The 18,168-nt window shown below is 36.5% G+C and overlaps 1 protein-coding gene across 24 annotated transcripts in view; it reads right to left on the bottom strand.

The window, feature by feature from the left end:
• Positions 1-18,168, bottom strand: part of TRIP12 (thyroid hormone receptor interactor 12) — a 135,673-nt gene that overhangs the window by 64,252 nt on the left and 53,253 nt on the right. For all 24 annotated transcript variants that reach the window (XM_084891705.1, XM_084891704.1, XM_084891699.1 and 21 more), the window contains one exon: positions 6,719-6,824. In XM_084891705.1, the coding sequence (XP_084747831.1) occupies positions 6,719-6,824 (106 nt within the window). The remainder of the gene's footprint in view (positions 1-6,718; positions 6,825-18,168) is intronic.

Genomic DNA, 18,168 nt, shown 5'->3' with positions numbered 1-18,168 from the left:
ATGGTTGCTGCCCTCCAGAAGTGTTAGTCTAAATGAGACACCATTGTAAAAAAGCAATTAATTGCAGAATCTCAACTAATTCTGAAAAAGTTTGAGGTGAAGAGCATTCCAGGCAAATGGCTAGTATATGCAATAACATGTTTAAAAAAACAATGTACATAACCTTAATGTAAAAATACTTCATTTATTGTTTTAAAAAGCTAACAATTACCTGAACTTTCAGTGAATTGTAATTTTTTTGCAACTGGAGGAGGGTCTTACCTTCAACTTGTAAAAAATAACAATATCTACACAGTATAATACTAACGTGAAGCACTAATAAAACAAGGGCTGCCTGTACTGCCTAGAAACCTCAAAAGCAAATAGGTGTACTGATTCCAGATATTTTAAACAATCCAGACATAACTAAAAAATAATTGGAAAAGCAGAGATTAATGTGGTCAGGGTACAGGAAACAAGTCACTTATGTCATTATTGTACTCACTGCCAACAGCAAAGTCCACTGCTTTAGAGAAGAACTAAAGAACTGCTAAAACCTTTCTAAACCTTTCTACCAACCTGTGTTAGAAAAGAGAAAAGACAAACTAAAATCAGTTGTTCCATCACTGGCTTTTGGCACATTTAGTAAAGAGAACAAAGTTAATGAAAATAAAAGAAAAAAGCCTATATGGCTATGAAAAGTGAGTAGTACAAGAGCACTTGATCAACTGATGACCAAGCCTGAAAAAAATGTGGGAATAAAATTGTCAGAAAAGATATTTAACTTTAATCTAGAAAAGTTATGTAAAAATAAATAAAGTTATGTGAAAAAACTAATACACTTATCAAACCAAAGGTAGTTGATCTTCTGAATATGAGCTTCAAAACAGTAACTGTGAGAGATGGGAATTAAAGATTTGAAAAAATACAAACAATACATTTTTCCTTGCCAGGTAGGGGTTGCATACAAAATTAAAATGAAGTACATCTCTCTCAATAACTGGTGTGAACACCTTTAGGAACTAATTAGACAATATCACATCCATTTAAAGAGGCATCCCTTTTGATTCATTATTCACACTACCGGAAAATCAAGCTACCCCTAAAAAAAATAACCCAAATCTGCATTAAGATGCTTACTAGAGTTTTATTTGGTTGACTAAAACTTCAAAAACAACCAAATGTCCGACTACTTGGCATTAACTGTGAAAACAATGTAGCAAGGAAAGAAAAGGTAAAGGATAAAAATGTTATAAAAAAACAAACAAACTAGTATAATGACAATCTAGACCCCATGTGTACCTGATGCACACCACCCAGACCATAAAATGAAGCAAAAGCCAGTGGGGACCCCAAACGCCTACAGCTGACACCTGCAGGACGAACTCCATGGGGGAAGGAGTACAGGGACAGAACAGGGACAATCAAGGCATGAGATTTAAGACAGACCCAACATCTAGGCTAAGGAGTCCCAACCACTGGACTACTAGGGGCTTCAACCTTTCAGACCTCAATCAGGTTGCCCAAGGCCAGAAAGGAACAGCAGACTCACATTCACCTGCACTAGAGAACCTCCCAGGAGGCCCAGGAAAAACACACCAAATGACCAGATCCAACATCAGAGCAAAATCCAGCGAGCTCCACAAATAGCAGATTCAAAGGTTTTTGAATATGTGGTTTTGTTTTTTTTGGTGTGTGTGTGTGTGTGTGAGCAATTTTTGTTTTTGTTGTCTGCGTTTTCTTCTTCTTCCATATCTCTAATTTCTCTTTCCTTTGATTCTATTCTATGTCAGTATATTCTTGTGATTAATTTTTCTTATTTTTTCTTTTTCCCATTTTACTTTTCCTGTCTAAATTTTAACATACCCATTATTGGGGAGAGACAAAATGGCGGAAAAATAGATAGGCGGGTTCTGAGCCTTGTCCAGAAGCAGAAAAAGAGCAGCTAAGGGTCACACTGGGACCGTTTATTAGCAAGCCAAGAGACAGGTGAACTCCAAGAGAAACTGGAGGTCTGCTGATGAGGGTGCCCCTGACAGGGAAGCACCCACAGCAGGGCTGGGACCCTTCCCAGAGCTACCTACGGGCGTGGATGGGGAAATCTCGCCATCTTGAAAGAAAGAGTGGATCTTGTCAGAGGCCTGAATATCCACAGCTGCAGTGACCACCAAGCAGCTGTGAGCCCCGGTATGCTGATCCCAGGCGATGTGAAAACTTGGACTCAAAAGAGCGCCCCACCGCACGATGAAATGGTCAGATTTCTCGGAGATAGGGTGAGTCCCCGCGGCGGAAGACAGAAGCCCTCACGCACTGGGTGCGGGGAAACTGGAGGACTGGGGTGGTGTTTACAAGTAGAAGCCCCTGGCTGTTGGGCGGGTGTCACCCATAAATGTGGGTGGGGCTCCTAATAGGGGAGATATGTAAAGAGCAACACGTTTGGATCTGACACGGAAGAATATCAGAGAATTACAGGGAAGTGCGGTTGGCTCGGACCCCCCCCCCACCCCAACCAAGATCAGTGTCACAGAGAGGGGGGGGGAGGGGAAGCTAGAGAGGCTTTAGAGCCCTGGAAGTCAACCCAGAAAAACTGCCACCCATAGGCTAAATCACAAATTGACCCTACTGTAATAAAAAAAAAATCAAAGCAAGACCTGCTTAAAAATCAGGACCAGATTACAACACTGAGGAGCAGTGAAACGCAGGGAACTGCAATACTGTCCGGACTGGGAAACAGGCTTGCCAAACAGAACGATAGAGGAAGTGAATGACCTTCATTACTGCAAATTTTATTTAATTTTTAAATATTCTATTTATTTTTTAATATTTTAATTTTTGTTTATTTTCATTATTTGCAACGTTTACTCAAGAAACTATTTTTTTTCCTCACTTGATTTTACTTTTAATTATTACATTTTTATATGTAATCAACATTATTACTACTACTATTTTACCTTTTTTATCTTATTTTCTTTTGTTTATTTTTATTATTACTTCTTTAAGTGTCATATTATTTGCTTTTTTATTTTACTTTGGGATTAGTGTTCTACAGTCCATTTTTACCTTTCCTTCACCAATTCTTTATTCTATGTCAATCCTACCTTTATGCCATCACTCTCTTCCTAACCTTTTCCCTTTGGTGTCCTGTTTATCTTAACCCTTTCCTGCTCTAGATTTTCCCTATTCTTTCTGTTTACCCCCTCCTAAAATTTCACCTTACTTGTGTTTATCTAATTCCCAACCCCCTGCTCCAAGCCCATTCACGCCTCCCTTGTCACTGTCCTTAAAAAAAACACACACACACACACACAAAACAGTCTATCCATTTGTAGTTGTATGTTGAATGTTAACTATATCGAACTTTTATGCTGTTTTGCTTATTCTTTTTGTTTGATTGTATGTTTTTGTTAGCTGGGGCTCTAGTCACCTTTACTGGAGGTTATTAAAAAACATTGCAAACACATTTCTGTTCAGTGTGTACCTGGTTGTGTTGTATTTTGTGCCTTTAAATCAAAGCAGGAGAGAGAACTACATAACCAGACATCCTGAAAAGATCATGGGGAGACAAAGAAACAGCCCACATATGAAAGAAAAGCAGGCATCACCAGAAAATAATTCAGAGTAATGATCATAAGATGGCTAAAAAGAATGGAAGACAAATTTGACACTATGAGTAAGAACCAAGAGGAAATGAAGAACAAAGAAGAAATAAAAAACGACATCGCTACTGTAAAGTACTCAATAGAAAGCATCAAGAGTAGACAAGAAGCAGAGGACCGCATCAGTGTGCTAAAAGACAAGATGGGAAAAAATAGCTAATTAGAGCAGCTTCTGGGGGGAAAAAAATTAAAAAGCAGGAGGAGCGCCTACAGGAGCTTTGGGACAATACAAAACAATATTAGAATAATAGGTGTTCCAGAAGGAAAGGAAACTGAGGAAGACACAGAAAACGTATTTCAAGAAATGACAGAAAACGTTCCCGAGATAGAGAAGAAAAAAACCCACACAAATCCAAGATGCTCACAGAGTCCCAAGCAAAATGAACACCAGAAGACTGATGCCAAGGCACATTATAATTAAACTGGCAAACACCAACAACAAAGTAAGAATCTTAAAAGCAGCCAAAGCAAGACAGAAAGTTACATATAAAGGAATCCCCATCAGACTAGCAACTCATTTCTCCACAGAAACTCATCAGGCCAGAAGGGAATGGAATGAAATATACAAAGTCATGCAAAGGAAGGGTCTGAATCCAACAATACTGTACCCAGCAAGGCTATCAATCAAAATTGAAGGTGAAATCAGGCGCTTCACAGACAAAAAATAGACTAAGGAAATTTATCACCACCAAACCAGGGTATACTGTAAAAATAAAGAAATAGGAAGTGAAGAAGGAACACAGGGGTATAGAATAAAATTGGTGTCAAATAAGTACCTATCAATAATAAGTTTAAATGTAAATGTATTAAATGCTCCAATCAAAAGACACAGGGTAACGGATTGGATAAGAAAACAAGACCCATATATCTGCTATCTACAAGAAACCCACTTCAGAAAAAAAGATGCACACAGACTTGAGGGTGAAGGGATGGAAAAAGGTTTTCCAGGCAAACGGAAATGAAAAAAAAGCTGGGATAGCAATACTTATATCTGACAAATTAGATCTCAGACTGAAGGACATAACAAGAGATAATGAAGGCCACTTCATAATACTAAAGGGAGCAATCCAACAAGAAGAAATAACCCTAGTAAATACATATGCACCTAATACGGGAGAACCCAAATACATTAAAAAAAAAAAAAAAAAAAAAAAAGCTGCTGTAGGACATTAAGGGAGAGATTAATAGCAATATAATAGTAGGAGATTTTAATATCCCACTTTCATCTTTGGACAAATCATCTAAACAAAAAATCAGCAAAGATAAATCAATCCTAAATGACTCACTAGACCAGATGGAATTAATCGACATCTTCAGAACATTCTACCCCAAAGCCAGAATATACATTCTTCTCAAGTGCATATGGGTCATTTTCAAAGATAGACCACATGTTGGGACATAGGCAAAGTCTCTTCAAATTCATGAAGATAGAAAGCATATCAAGCATCTTCTCAGATCATAGTGGCATAAACTGGAAATTAACTACAACAAAAATAATCCAAAGAAATCAAACACATGGAGACTAAACAGCATGCTATTAAAAAGGACTGCGTTACCAGAGAAATCAAGGAAGAAATTAAAAACATCCTGGCAACAAATGACAATGTTCAATCCCTATGTTCATAGCAGCACAATTTACAATAGCTAGGATTTGGAAACAGCCCAGGTGCCCATCAGCAGATGATTGGATCAAAAAACTATGGTACATCTACACAATGGAATACTATGCTGCCATAAAAAAGGAATTCTTATCATTTGCAGCAACCTGGATGGAACTGGAGAACATCATGCTGAGTGAAATAAGCCAGTCAATGAAAGAGAAACACCACATGACCTCACTCATTTATGGATAATAAAGAACATTATAAACTGATGAACCAAAAGATATAGAGACAGTAAAACAACAAGCAGACTGTCAAATTACAGCGGAGAGGGTAGCGAGATCTGGGGCAGATAAGAAATCAACTGAAGTATTTATATACATGCATATAAGTACTATCAATAGACACAAAACTCTGGGGACGGAGGGCATGTATGGGAGTGTTTGGGGGGGGGGGGGGGGGCAAGGGTAAGATATGTACACAGACAATAATTTAAAAATAAGAAAAAAAAATAATATACCCATTATTACTATATTTTAAATTCATTATTTCATTTATTTTGTTTCCTCTTCTCTTTTCTTCCTATACTAACTAGTTCTTTTAGCTTCCTCCTTGCTTCCATAAAGCCAACTTTTCATCTTCTTTTTTCTCCCTTTTTCTTTATATCTCCTTTGTCTTTGGTTGTGTGTCTTTTAGTATTCTTTTTTTTTAATCTCCCTTATTTGTGGAATCTAATGAATTGACCAACAAAATAAGACCCGAAGTATGGAGGCATGGAACAGATTGACATAACTTGATGTGGGGATGGGGAGACGGGAAGAGATAAGCCAAAGAACTTATATGCATAGTCCATGGACATAGGCAATTGGGTAGTAAAGACCAGGGTTCTGGGTGGAGGGGCTGGGAAGAAGGGAGTAAAGGGGTGGGAGTGGGGGGGAAATGTGAGATATCTATAATACTATCAACAATAAAAAATATGACAATGAATATATGCATTTTATTATATACAATAAAATAAACAGCACCTTAAAATAATAGTATAATTAAAGCTTAGCAAAAACGTGAACAAATATTGGGGTAGAATGTATGAAAACAGTCCTGCTGGCATGCTCAGTGGTTAAACCAGGAAGTCACAGTTCAATTCCCAGTCAGGGCACATGCCCAGGTTGCAGGCTGGATCCCCAGTATTGGGCATGCACGAGGCAGCTGGTCAATGTTTATTTCTCATCATTGATGTTTCTGTCTCTCTCCCTCTCCCTTCCTTTCTAAAATCAATAAAAATACATTAAAAAAAAGAATTCATGAAAATAAAAATTGATAATTTATTCAATATTCAAGTGAAACTTTTAATTATCCTATAAATCTTACAAAATTAATGATTTCGAAAAATCACAGATCCATCTACTCTCCTTTATAGAGGCAAACAGATTCTAAAACACAGATAATGAACTAATCATAAACTGGAAAAACCCAAGTTATTACCTGGCACTAGCACAGGAGCCCGTGGTCTTTTGGCGTGTGCTCCGCCTCAAACTGGGGAGCTCAGCAGGTGGGGATTCACTGCGCTTCTTCGTAGATTTTCTTAAACCTATATATATGAAAAGCAAAAGTAAAATTTTAAAGGAAGAAGTTCTCTTAAAATAAAAATTCTTTATCATCTTGGTTCAAAGTCCATAGAATCTTCCCATGGCCTCTTTAGCAGTCTACTGTAGTACATGTCATTCCCTTCAGGATAAATCTTACTTTGGTCCAACCGTGATCATGAATGATGGTTCTCTCAAACCATCCCCTTAAAAGATCTTACCACATCTCTACCCATTCACTATTTTTTTATACTAAAGCAAACACGTTTTGTTTTTTTGTAAATATTCCAGAACTTTATTAAATAACTTTTATCACTTGTTTTTTTATCCTCACCCAAGGATATTTTTTGTTTGTTTAGAGACTGGAGGGAAGGGGGAAAGGGGAGAGAGAAACATCAATGTAAGAGAGACACAGATCAATCAGTGTGTCCTCCTGTTTCCTACTCCATGTGCCCTGGCCAGGGTGGGGGATGGAGCCTGCAACTGAACTATATGTCCCTGACCTGGAATCAAACTCCACTCCTGTATCCTTGGGTCTACATTCTAACCACTTAGCAACCAGCCAGGGCTCATTATCACTTTATTATTGTCTTTACACTGTCCCATTTCACCTAGTTTAATATAGTTCATCATTAAGGCTATGAGAGAACAAAATGCTTTCTTTTTTTTTTTTTTTTTACAGCAGTGGTTGCTAACTGGTGGTCCACTCCAAAAGGCTGGTGACTACTGCTTTACATCATCCAATCAGCAAGGAATTATCAATTTGAACTAAAGCTATAAAATGTTCAATTTATACATTACTGTACAATTGGGGGTGGGGAGGAGGAATCAATCAAGTACACACGTTATTCTGGATGCTAACTAATACATTTATAGAGGTAACAAATCCTACAAAAAGGTATAACATTTAAGTATATTACCATTTTATGAACAACTAGAGGCCTGGTGCACAAATTCATGCACCAGTGTAGTACCTTGGACTAGCCTGCAGGATGAGGCCGAAACCAGCTCTCTGACATCCCAAAGAGCCCAGGATAGCGAGAGGGTGCAGGCCAGACCAAGAGACCCCACTGGTGCACGATCGGGGTTTGGAAGAGAAACAGGAGGTTGGCATGGAAGGACTCCAGAGCCAGACCCCAGCTGCAAGCTAACCTACCGGTCAGAGGTCTGCCCCCTGGTGGTCAATGCACATTATAGAGACTGGTTGACTATCTGCCCTGTGGTAGTCAATATATATCATAGCAAGCAGTAGAGCGGCATCAGCATATCATGCTTTGATTGAATGGACAACAAGACACTTAGTATACTAGGCTTTTATTATATTATTATAGAGATGGTGTAGCCATAGAGCATACACCTATACTTCCCCAACGATGTTATCATATCAATATAACATACTGTGCAGTGTGCACAACTCAAACGAAGACCTCCAATACTGAATGGCCTCCAAACACAAGAAGCATATTTCCATTAGAACTCTAGCATCATCTTAAACAAATGTTAACTTTTCAAACCAACTGAACAGTAACAATTCTCCAGATCCCAGAAAGCCTTTTTTTAAAAAATAAATTTTTTTTTTTTTTTACAATTTCACTTCTTTAAAGTGGAAGAAATTCTTAACTCTTGATTTAAACTTCTAATTTACAAATACGGTTTTCTCCCTGGGGGGATTGGGCCTAAGCTGGCAGTCAGATATCCCTCTGGCAGCCCAGGAGTCCACAGAGAGCCGGCCTAATCCATTAGTCGGACATCCTTACTGCTGCTGCAGAGGTGGGAGAGGCTTCCACCACCGCCATGTGGCTGGTCAGTCATGAGTTGGCTTCTGGCTGAGCTGCACTCTCCCTATGGAGGCCCACTGACCACCAGGGGGCAACTCCTGCATTGAACGTCTGTCCCTTGGTGGTCAATGCACGTCATAGCGACTGATCATTCCTGGTTGTTCCACTGATAGGGTCAATTTGCATAATATCCTTTTATTATATAGGATAATGGAAGTTTGCCAAGTGAAAAGCAAACTAGCTATTCAAGAATCTTTAATGATAGCTAGGCCAGTGTTTTTTAGTGGCTGAACATAGACCAATGCACCGAGAGATCACTGGTTCCATTCCTGGACAGGGCATTTGCCCTGGTTGCAGGATCCATCCACAGTGGGGAGTGTAGGGAGGCAGCCCATCCATGTTTCTCTCTCATCGATGATTCTCTTTCTCCCTTCCCCTCTCTAAAATATCCATGAAAACATAAATATTTTTTTAAAATACCTTTTTATTGATTTCAGAGAGGAAGGGAGAAAAATACAATATATTTAGGTATTAACAATCACTATTTTTTAATGTTTAAAAAATTCAGAAGTTATTTTTAATATTTCAGGAAATATTAAATTATACCTATCTGAATTGTGTGACTAAGTGGTAATAGAGCAAAAAATGTACAATTCAGAAAGAAAAACAGTGAGTGCATATTACACTGAAACACTGAAAAAACAAAGCACTATAAAGCAAGTTAAAAGCCCTTACATTACTGTCATTAACTTAGTTCATATAATACTAAAACATTTTTACACATGGCATAATACTAGGTATATAGTTAACAACGCGGATTTTGTAATTAAAGAAAACACGATAATTTTAAGAGAAACGTCAAAAGTGCTTTATTCAAAGTAATGTCCATTGCTAGCTACACATTTTCCCCATCTTTCAGGTAATTTGTGGATACTGTACCAATAGAACTTTTCTTGTTTAGAGGCAAACCATTCGAAGGCCAAATTTACCACTTTTTGTACATTTTGAAGTGCTGCTCAGAAAGTGCTGTGCCATCATTCAGAACAAGTGGTAATCTGAAAGAACAAGGTCTGCTTGATACAGTGGGTGCATTAATAATTCCCGGGCAAGATCTTTTAATGTGTCTTTAACTGGTTTTGAAGTGTGTAATGAAGCAAAATTATTTTGCCATGTCTTCTAGCACATTCTAGTCATTTTACAATCAAAGTGTGGTTCAAACAGGTTGTTTTTGGTAGTGATAAGTACTAATGGTTTCACCTGGTTTTAGAAACTCATAATACACCACACCTTCCTGATACCACCAAATGCAGAGCATTGTTTTCTTTCTGAAGCGACTTGGCCTTGCAGTCAATGTTGATGGTTGTCCTGAATCAACACATGATTTTGTGCATTTGGGATTCTCAAAAAAAAAATTATCTTTTCATTGCCAGTCACAATTGGATGCAAAAAAGGCTTTCATTCGTGCTGCTGAAGTAACAGATTGCTGATGACTTTTCAGTTTTCCATTTGTCTTTCGTTCAGTTGATGTAGCACCCATTTTCTTTTAACAATTTTCACATTGCTTGCAAATGATCATAAATTGTTTGCTGAGCAACGCCTAATCTTTCTGCAAGTTGTTTTTAAGTTTGACACGCATCTTCACCCAATAATGCTTGTAATTGTTGGTCTTCAAACTTTTTTCAGTTGACCTGGACGTTTTTTGTCTTTCACATTGAAATCATCACTTTTAAAGCATTTAAACCAGTGTTCACAATTATCTTGAGATGGAGGATATTCACCGTAAGCTTCCCGAAGTATAAGATAACTTTCAACAGCAATTTTCTTCAAAATAATTAAAATTTCCCACAAATGCTTTTTGGTATGAAATTTGACATTTTTAAGCGTAAAAATATCTACAATGTTAACACCTTCACAAAATGTGACATATTAAGTTTTGAAGCTTGCTTTCAATACAACAAAAGGGGATGCATATATATCAACAGATGTGTAACTCCATCTATTGAAAAAATCCACATTATTAATCGGTACACTTAGTACGGTAATGGACATAAGCATAACATTTTACATCTATTCAGTGGCATGCAAAATAAAATACTCAACTTAATATTCAACTGTGGGCTACTACTGCTCCAAAGATAATTTGAGGTTAACAGTATATCTTTTTTATCAAACTTTTACACTTCACTACTCATCAACTATCTTATTTACTAAACTAGGAGAAATAGCCCGAAACCTTTTGTTGTTTGGAAAGCAATCCCATGGTAAAGGAGCTGCTACATACAGTCCTCTCCATTGGAAAAGAGATATCGCTATTTGTAACATTACCTAAGCCTATGATGGGAAACATAACTAGCTTTTACATACTCTGCTCCAAAAACTACATCAGGGGAAACATCTTAGATGTTGTGAAGACTGGTAATTAGAAACTTATTAGGATACCTAAACAAATTAAGTCAATTCTTAGAAGGACTACATAAATTCTTGAAAAAGGAAAGTTGGAAGATAAAACAGTTTGGTAAATCAAGTACTTTGTAGAAATGTGACTATTGTTAACCATTGTGGTTTTTTTTTTTTTGTTTGTTTTTTTACCTTTCAGCAAATTAATGCTGCTAGAATATTCTATCTTATATATTTTACAGTTTTAGATAGCCTATGGAGTTTTTCATACATGTAATTTCACATAGGTATAAAGTTATGATAGTTCTTATTTTTCAAACACAAAAATATTAACTGACTTGCCTAGAGGTGCATAACTACACCAATTCCAAAGTTTATTCTGAAGCAGAAGAGTATACTATATTTTTTCCAATATACTTCTGGGAAAGCGTCAAAATTTTGATTTTTTTTTTTTTTGTTCCTTTAGAAATTTTTAGGTAATATGTTTGTATAGCAAAAGAAAAAATTGTAAAACTCTCTATATAAAAATAAAGTATTTTTTATAATTAACATGTTTTCTTTATTCTACCTGCCAATTAAGGAGTATTTTAATAGAAGAAAAAAGGTGATAAGTATAAAACTACAACTTACTGAAAACCACTTAAGATGTAGGTGCATGGGCATACATACAATTTCCATCAATCTATCTCTATTTCTCTCTCTCTCTCGTAGGCTCTGTAATGCAGAAAAACTGTATTGGTCACTTATTTTTATGATGCCACACTGAAAAGCAACCAGAATATCACTGCTTATACTATCTAATAAAAGGGTAATATGCAAATTAACCACCACTCCACAACAAATATAGCAGCACCAACAACCAATAAGGAGGGATTATGTAAATTGACACAACGAAGATGGTGGCAGCCGGGCCTCTGGGCAGCATAGGCACAGAGCAGCCGGGGCAGGGCAGGACGCCTGTTATGGAGGAGCGGGGGTCGGGTTAGGGAGGGAGCTACAGGAGGATGGCAGGGCTGGAGCAAAGGGGGAAGGAGGCTCTGGCCAGAGGGAAGGCAGAAGGCGGCAGCCAGAGCGAATGCCTGGGTCCTGGAGGGAAGCTGGTACCAGCAGCCAAGGGAAGGCCTATTCTTGCACAAATCTTGATGCATCGGGCCTCTAGTAATAACATATTCTTATTCCACAATGCCTTTGTGTAATGAAGTTAGGTATATATGTAGACATATTACTTTTATCAAAGCTCCTTGACCATATTATTTTGGTATATGAATATATGAATTTGTTCCTACAAATATATTCCTTTTTTTTTTTTTTTAATCCTCACTCAAGAATGTGCTGATTTTTAGGGAGGGAGAGAGGAAGGGGGAGAGAGGAAGAGAGGAAGAGAAACACTAAACACTGATTGGTTGCCTCCCATACTTGCCCCAACCAGGGATGAAATCCATCATCTAGCTATGTGCCTACACTGTGAATCAGACCCTCAACCTTTTGGTGTACAGGACAATGATCACCCAGCCAGGACTATTCCTATGGTCATTATTCTTTCGGATAAAGGTGAAACTGACATTATTATTCTCTTAAAAGTCTTAATCAATATTTTCTACTACAATATAGGTGTGTCTTCATTCTTTTTTCTTTTGAATAAGTATTCCTAGCTTCAAGCTGATTTATTCAAAATCCAGGGCTTCATCTTTTTTTTAAAAAAAAAAAATCAGTCCTTTTATGAAGTGTGATACTTGAAATGTAGAATAAGTAAACCTCTCATGTATCCAATTGAAAACTTGGATTTTTAAATATAAAAATATTTTTAAAATAAAAAGATGGAGGGCCTTGGAAATTTTATCTTCTGGACACTCATTAATGTAAAAGTAGTTAAGATGTTCTTGGGTACCTTCTACTTGCAATTGATATTTCTCTTCTACTTCAAAAATTTAGAAGTATTTCTAATTACAAAACTGAAATGATTCCAATTTTGTCATTTTTGCAAAAGAAATGAGCAACAGTAATATGATTACTATTTCACTACCAGAGTCACCAAAGGTGCAACTGTTAATTGCGTTAGGTTACTTTAAAAGTAGCAAAAATACAACTGGGTGATACATATTCACCGTCATACTTTTTTTCTACTTTTAATTCTTACATTATCTGTGTAGGTATATACACATATAACAGAACTAATACAAAATCCTAAGATAAAAATATAGCCTCCACAATAATAAAGTATTTTAGCAATGTATAAGTAAACTTTCCAATTTCCTAAAGATTCCTTTTGTTCTGTGTAAGGAGTCAAAGTAAAATTAAATATCAATCTATATATATAAAAGCCTAAGAGACCATCTCACACCTGTCAGAATGGCTATCACCAACAAACCAACAAACAACAAGAGCTGGCTAGTATGTGGGGAAAAAAGGAACCCTCCTATACTGCAGGTGGGAATGCAGCCACTGTGGAAGACAGTATGGAGTTTCCTCAAAAAGTTAAAAAATGTAGCTCCCATTTGACCCAGTGATCCCAGTTCTAGGACTATATCCCAAGAAACCAGAAACACCAATCAGGAATATATGCACCCTTATGTTCATAGCAGCACAATTTACAATAGGTTTGAAAATAGCCTAAGTGCCCATCAGCAGATGAGTGGATTAAAAAACTGTGGAATATGATGCTTCTAAAAAGAAGAAGGAACTTTTACCATTTGCAACAGCATGGATAGAACTGGAGAACCTCATGCTAAAAGAAATAAGCCAGTCAGCAAAGGATAAACATCCATCCATCATCTCACTCATATGTGGAATATAATAATCAACATAATTTGATGAACAAGAATAGATCCAGAGACAAATTGGGGAGGGGGGTGGAGCTAGAGTAATCAAAGGACTTGTATGCGTGCATATTAGCATAGCCAATGAACACTGACACTGGGGCATGGGGGGCTTGCCTGGAGTGGGAATGGCTGGGGGAGGGGGAGTCAATTGGGGAAAAAGAAGACATATGTAAAAATTTAGACAATAAAAAAAATAATAATAAATAGAGAAATTCTAGTGCTAAATCTCTGGGAAATCCAGAAATCTGAAGGTGGGAAACTAAGATAAACTACCAATTAGAATGATACTCAGAATCCCACAAAAGTCAGGAATTGATGGACAAACTGCAAAGATAAAACTGAAGATTGGTTGATAGGCTGTTTATGAAACAGATTTCCCAGAATCCCTCCTCCACTTGCATAACTGCATAACTGTCCTCTCCTAAGGTAGCAAAACATAAGACATTTACTCTTTAGAAAGTACAAAGTAAAAAAAAAGTTTCCAAGTACCACACCACCAATTGGGAAGGGGAGGGGTACAGAAAAAGACACACTGAATGACATAAGTATGGCCTTTTCCCAAGTCTCTTTTCCAGCTTAGCCCGCAGAACTCTAGCAGTTAGGCCTTCACCTCCAGGCAAGATTCTGAAAGAATCTTTCCTGTGGAATTTTACCAAATAAAAAAGATCTAAAAATAATGATAGAGGCAATTTTAGATTTCTGGTCCCCTTGCACTGAGTATGAGGAAATAAGGAAATCTGAGGAAAATTCTAGACATAAACAAACCAAACTTCAAGTACCCCATAAAAAACTACGTAAGAGGGCCGTACAAGAAAGGAATACTTTCTCATGTCCTCAAAGTAGAAAAATATCCTATATAATAAAAACCTAATATCCTAAGGGTCCAGTCGTCCATTCAACCAATCAAAGCTTAATATACTGACTGATATGCTAAGTACATTCAATCACTCACTATGATGTGCACTGACCACCAGGGGACAGATGCTCTTACCAGGTTAGCTTGATGCTGGGGTCTGGCAGATCAAGACTGAGCAAGATGTGCTGGGCACACACTGGAGCCCTCTCGTGGTCCCTCCCCGGCTGGCCAACCTCCTACCTCTGGCCCTGATTGTGCACTGATGGGGTCCCTTGGAGAGCTGGTTTCAGCCTGATCTCACAGGCCAGACTGAGGGATCCCACTGGTGCACAAATTTGTGCACAGGCCTCTAGTCCACAATAAAGAAAAAGGAAATGAGAATAAAATAACCTCTTGAAAATAAAAGCAAAATAGCTAACATGGAAAAAAAAAAAAGGTCAATAGAAAGTTTGGAACAATTTGTTGAAATCTCTCAGGAAGTAGAACAAAAAAGTAAAGCAAGTTATAATCAGATCAGAACCTTCCAACAGAACAATCACCAAAAATAATAGATCCAAAGAGAAAAAAACAATAAGGTGATCAGCCATCCTTGTTTGCCTAAGATTTAGTAGCAATTAAGGCTGAAAATACTGAGTCCAGACACAAGGAAAAACAACACTTCTCGTCACTCTAACAGAAATAAAAACAAACCCATAGCTATGATAATATCATGACATTTCTAAACAATGGAGATAAAGATGAGAAAGATTCCAGAAAAATGGGATACAAGAATCAGAATGTCTATAGTTATTTAAAGCTAAAAGATAATGCAATTCTTGAAAGTTTTGAAGGAAAATTATTTCCAACCCAGAACTCTATATTCAATGGTCAAACAAATATCAAAGTTATTTATTTTCAGACATTCAAAATCTTCAAAAATTAAAAAGCTTTTTAAATTCCCAGAAGCTCTTCTTCATAGAAAGCAAATCAAAGGTATGTCACACCAAAATGAAACAGTAAACCAAGAAAGATGATATGGAAGAGTGTGATGAAAATCCTGAGGTTAAAAGCAATGTAACTAGGCATAAAAGAGCAGTCATTCAGAGGCCTCACTTCTTCAGGAACTAAAACAGATACATGTAGATAGCTTGACAAAAGATTTAGACAGTGGCATAGTTTGGAGTTGAGTTCACACAAAAAAAAAAAAAGAAAGAAAGAAAGATAAAACAAACAAACTAATAATTAAATTCAAGAAGAAAAAAATATGCAAGAAAGGAAAAGTTCCTAGATGGCTCTGTAAATAGCATTTGTGTGTATCCATACAAATATTGAGTGCTATTCATGACTGGTAAAATGAGATGTACAATTATGAATTTGGTGAATGAAGATGTGGTGTAAATTTTCCATAAAGGATATGCAATAGTGCTCACACTGAAAAAACAACAAGTAGACCCCTTGAGCACATAATTTGGAAACTAAAATAAGAACCAAAAAAATCAGCTATAGGGAAGGGCAATGTGGCAGAAAGACTGCTGTTTTTTAATAATAAATCTTATAGAATGGCTTTAAAATGCATTTAAGCATTTAAGCATTGAAAAAAATTTGAGCAGGATACACATTCAAAGAAAGAGGCAGTCCTCAGCGATCAAATTGACTGTGTTTTTCTTCAACGTACATTTTGGTACTGTCTGAATTAGTCTAAAATACCCTGTTTTCCCGAAAATAAGACAGTGTCTTATATTAATTTTTGCCCCCAAAGATGCACTAGATCTTATTTTCAGAGGATGTCTTATTTTTCCATGAAGAAGAATATGGTACACATTTATTGTTAAATGAAAATAAAGGAAATTTATTACCTGTATACGGTACGGTAGTATGGTAGTTGTTAACACAAACCACACAAACTGTGAATCCTACAGTTTCAAGAATTTACTCATTTATTCAATGACAATCATGTCATCATCTTCTGGAACATCATCATAACAATCCAATTCCTGAATTTCCTGGTGAATTTCTTGTGACTCCATTTCTTTCAGAATTAGTGGACCAAATCTCTCATGTTTAGCCTAGGGGCCTTATTTTCGGGGGATGCCTTATATTTCACTCAGAAGGAAACCTGTAAGTATGTCTTATTTTCAGGGAAACACGGTAATATTTTATGAATAGAAGTGTCAAAAATATTACAAAATAATACAGAAGCTGGAATATAAAAAAAGTTTTTACTAACTTACATGTGAATTTAGTGAAGTGTACTTTAGTTAAACTAATTCTTATTCTAATCTGACATACAAAAATACATGTCTTTTTTTTATTTTGGCAATCCATTTTCTAAAATTTAATATATTTTTTTAAGAAACTGAAGTTGGTAATTTTTCAAAGCAGTTGCATATTAGAACTATTAAAGTTTTAAGTTTAAATTATTTTAACAGCTTCCTTCTATTGTAATATAGAAAATTTAATATTCAACCCTTTCCTTTTAAGGTTATTACGTAACACCTAGGGAGACTAAAAGATAATTCAACTTTGTAAAATCAGTAGGAATGACGCTACAAGCTGGTAACCACTGCTGACAGGTCCCAATTAGGTAAAACCAAGGGTTTAACTTTTAAGTTCTTCTGTCTTGCTCAACTCATTCTTATTTAACCCCTGATGCTGGATTATATCTCAGACTGTTGGAAAGAGTCCTAAAACAAGAAGAATTACTGTCCCAGAATTGGCATCTGCCTGGGTCTTGGCTAGTTCTAATAAGGTCACAGACTGCATGAAAGTCACCAAGAGAGTTTGAAACTCAAGATGCAAATAGGCTGGTAACCACTGCTGACTGTGTTATTAATAATATGCACATGATGTCCATTTTAAATAATAGAAGGGAAACTAGTTATATAAATAGGCTCACTAGACTGGAAATATAATACCTTTATAAATTTTTCTGTAAAAGCTCCACAATTACCCAAATTTTGATCATAAATTATTGCCTATGTCATATTTTTATGCCATCCATCACTTTTCTACTATTCACACATACACACTTTGAAAGTCAAATTACTTCAAAATTAGCTTAATTTAAAAAGGTATATTAGCAAAATATATTTTGAAGCCAAATGAATTATGAAAATATTTTAAAATATTATATTGAAAACATTATACTACACTTGATCTTAGCCAAAAGGCAGAGAAGCGATATATATTGAAAACATTATAAAAGAGAAACATCATTTATATCATTAAACTGCCCCATTGGTTTTACATTTATGCTAAATTTTTAAGAGTGTCTGTTTGCTTAAGTTAAACAACATATAGCAAGAATAATTCCCTAATGCACTTTAAAAATTATCACATAAACACTATCCCTTCTAGAGTATTACCTCAAAACTTCTATCAATTGATATAGGATGACCTTTGGCCCAGTTATTTTGATTAGCTACAGCTGGAAAGCCACAGGCTTCAGGAAGCCCTGAAAGTAACTGTTTCACTAGTTCCCCCACCCCAGTTCCTCCCCAGGAAAGCATTTATCAGCCTA

This window comes from Pipistrellus hanaki (assembly GCF_964339955.1).
Source record: "Pipistrellus hanaki genome assembly, chromosome: 8".
NCBI lineage: Eukaryota > Metazoa > Chordata > Mammalia > Chiroptera > Vespertilionidae > Pipistrellus > Pipistrellus hanaki.
Note: the sequence above shows the minus strand (reverse complement) of the source record. Positions and strands in the feature narration are given on the sequence as shown.